At 46.8% G+C, this 3,916-nt stretch overlaps 1 protein-coding gene across 1 annotated transcript in view; it reads right to left on the reverse strand.

The window, feature by feature from the left end:
- The window catches only part of angpt2b (angiopoietin 2b), a 55,899-nt gene extending 52,616 nt beyond the window's left edge, over nt 1–3,283 (reverse strand). The window contains exon 1 of the mRNA XM_048230453.1: nt 2,589–3,283. Within this exon, the coding sequence (XP_048086410.1) occupies nt 2,589–2,921 (333 nt within the window). The 5' untranslated portion in view covers nt 2,922–3,283. The remainder of the gene's footprint in view (nt 1–2,588) is intronic.
- Between the last annotated feature and the right edge of the window lie 633 nt (nt 3,284–3,916).

The following is a 3,916-nucleotide window of genomic DNA, read 5'->3' on the forward strand; positions in this document are numbered from 1 at the left end:
AACACAACAGCGAACAAACAAACACACACACACACACACACACACACACACACACACACACACACACACATGTGTGACCAGTAGCAGCGGTCTAATCTGATGTGACCTTTACAGTCAAAACAACAGCTTAACAACACACACAACACACACACACACACACACACACACACACACACACACACATGTGTGACCAGTAGCAGCGGTCTAATCTGATGTGACCTTTACAGTCAAAACACAACACACACACACACACACACACACACACACACACACACACATGTGACCAGTAGCAGCGGTCTAATCTGATGTGACCTTTACAGTCAAAACACAACAGCGAACACACACACACACACACACACACACACACACACACACACACACACACACACATGTGTGACCAGTAGCAGCGGTCTAATCTGATGTGACCTTTACAGTCAAAACACAACACACACACACACACACACACACACACACACACACACACACACACACACACACACACACATGTGTGACCAGTAGCAGCGGTCTAATCTGATGTGACCTTTACAGTCAAAACACAACAGCGAACACACACACACACACACACACACACACACACACACACACACACATGTGTGACCAGTAGCAGCGGTCTAATCTGATGTGACCTTTACAGTCAAAACACAACAGAACACACACAACACACACACACACACACACACACACACACACGTGTGACCAGTAGCAGCGGTCTAATCTGATGTGACCTTTACAGTCAAAACACAACAGCGAACAAACAAACACACACACACACACACACACACACACACACACATGTGTGACCAGTAGCAGCGGTCTAATCTGATGTGACCTTTACAGTCAAAACACAACAGCGAACAAACAAACACACACACACACACACACACACACACACACACACACATGTGTGACCAGTAGCAGCGGTCTAATCTGATGTGACCTTTACAGTCAAAACACAACAGCGAACAAACAAACACACACACACACACACACACACACACATGGACAAAGACACAGTGAAAGTGCCTGTGATGTGTCTGTGCGTGATATGGCAGGATTTAATTCTGCTATATTGTGTTGTGGAGTTCACCTGATAGCATCACGTCTGACCTTCGCTAGGAAAACAAGCACTACCTTTCAATCTCCCTGATCCGCACAATACACTCACATTCCAACCACCCATACACTCACCCAGGAGCAGTATCTCTTATCACGCACCCACACACACACACACACACACACACACACACACTCACCCAGGAGCAGTATCTCTATCACACACACACACACACACACACACACACACACACACACACACACACACACACGCACATACACTCACCCTGAGCAGTATCTCTATCACACCCACACACACACACACACACACACACACACACTCACCCAGGAGCAGTATCTCTATCACACCCACACACACACACACACACACACACACACTCACTCACCCAGGAGCAGTATCTCTATCACACACTCTGTTTGAAATGAATCAAAGAGATAAGAGAATGCTGTGCTTGTTCAAAATGTTAATCTGAGGTTTAAAAGCCGTTAAAAACAGTTCCTTTCTGGTCTGTGTGTGTGTGTGTGTGTGTCTGCAGTTGGCTCAGTTTAAATTGGCTCTTCAGCCTTACATTACATCAGAGCCAGTCGACACCAAAAGCATGCTCAACACACACACACACACACACACACACACACACACACACAGACAGACAGACACACACACACACACACACACACACAAACACACACATACTCACAGACCGACAGACAGACAGACAGACACACACACACACACACACACACACACACGCATACTGACAGTCATGTTAAAAGTTTGCTGAATGGTTTTTGAATTAATTCTAATTGATTGCCCATTAAAGTAAATTAATTAGTGGTCTAAATTGTTGTGGCATAAATTATTGTGATGATACACAGAATGCACTCATCCTGTTGAGATCAGAAAATCGTCATTCAGTAAATTCAGTTTAATCACCCTCGAGTTGAAGCAAAATGATCATACAGTATGTTCTCAGAGAGCGCAAGGATTTGTAATGTTTGAAATGTTTAGCAGCCAGCCAAACAGTGAGGCCACAACTGCCAACAAAACAATAATTATAAAATACCAAGCTCCTTGTATGTGTGTGTGTTTATTGTTGAAACTCTAAATAACATTTTATTTTGTTTTGTTTAGTTGCTTTATCTTATTGTCTCACAAAACTTTTGAACTGTTTTGTCCTATTTGTCTTTTCTATTTGCACATATAATTGAGCTTTGGCAATAATGTTATTGAAATGTTCATGCCAATAAAGCTTTCTTCAAATGAATTGAATTGAAAGAGAGAGAGAGAGAGAGAGAGATAGAGATGGAGGGAGAGAGAGAAGCCTGCGGAGAAGCGTAATAGAAGCCTGCAAAGAGGCGTGGCACAGGTGAGTTCTCAGATGTGTTAGAGATAGAGATGGAGAGAGGGAGAGAGAGATGGACAGATAGAGATGGAGAAAGAGAGAGGGAGAGAGAGAAGCCCGTGGAGAGGCGTATTACAGGTGAGTTCTCACCTTGAGCAGCCACTGCGTGTTGTTATCGGTGACACTCTCCAGCGTCTCCAGCTTGCGTTCCTGCTCCTCTCTAGAGAGGGCGCTGTGAGGAGATCCCGGGGGAGGTGGGGAGTCTCTCTGCAGGGCGTTGCTCACCTGGTGTTCCCCCGTCGTGGGCCTTCCTCCTATCTCCTCCTCCTCCCCTCCGCACCCCTCCACCTCCGGCAGGACGAAGGTGAAACTACACTTCCCATGCTGCACCTGGTGCTGCCGGCGCTCCGAGCCCGTCGTTGCTGCGGCAACCGCCTCCACAGACAGGTACGTGAGGATGAACAGCCAGCACATCATCGTCATCAGTTTGACTGACAGGCAAGAGACGAGTGGAATGTCGGGAAAAGCAGAATTCGCCGAGGATGGAGATTCAGCTGGAGGGACTCAACTGACAACGACAGGAGAGAGCTGTCAAAAGCTACTGCTCGCCTGGCTGGTTTTCCTGTGTCACTTCCTACGACTTCCTCTGTCATGGAGTTGAATTGTCCTTTCTTTCTTTCTTTGTGTTTGTGTTTTTGTTTATTTGTGGTCCTCTCCTCTCTCTGGACTTGGTAAACACTCCCAGCAGCAGTGACGGCGCGTCTTCTGTGACAGTGAGCCGGGACGGATGGTAGTGCTCCTCTGGAAAGTCTCTCTCTCTCTCTCTCTTTTTCTCTCTCTCTCTCTCTCTCAACTTGTGCTGTCTGTCTGTCTGTTTGAAGCTTAATCCTCAGTCCTCATGCCTCTCTCTCCTTCTCTCTCCTGCTCCAGGCAACCTACTGAATAAAACATGCTGCAGCCTCTCTCTCTGTTCCTCTCTCTCTCTCTCTCTCTCTCTCTGTTTGTTTACTCTGTGGTCAGTCCTGTGGCCCTTTGACGATCTGCGTCCAGTCCCAGCGTCAGTCTCAGCAGGAGTGCCAGCTCCTCTTTAAATAGTGAAGGACGAACTCCACCACCAGCCTTTCAACACACACTCACTCATACTCATGTCTAGCCCTCCCTCCGCCCCCTCTTCTCTTCTCTCTTTCTTTCCACTCTCTTTCTTGCTCTCTCTCCTTTGTCTACCTCAACCCCCATCAACTCCCTCTGTTAAGAGTTTGAGGGGGATGCCACAAAAAAAAAAAGAAAAAAAAAAACAGTCCTCTCAACAAGCAGCACTACAATAGCCAGAACAGAGAACATTCCCTTCCTATTGCTTTTCCCATCACTCCTTCCTCCCTCCCTCAGCCTCTCTCTCTCTCTCCTTCTCTCCCTCACTCTCCTTCCTTCTCTCCCTCTCTCTCTTTTTTGCCCAAATCCCTCCCTCTCTTTCCTTAGTC

This window comes from Alosa alosa, chromosome 20, assembly GCF_017589495.1.
Source record: "Alosa alosa isolate M-15738 ecotype Scorff River chromosome 20, AALO_Geno_1.1, whole genome shotgun sequence".
Classification (NCBI taxonomy): Eukaryota; Metazoa; Chordata; class Actinopteri; order Clupeiformes; family Clupeidae; genus Alosa; species Alosa alosa.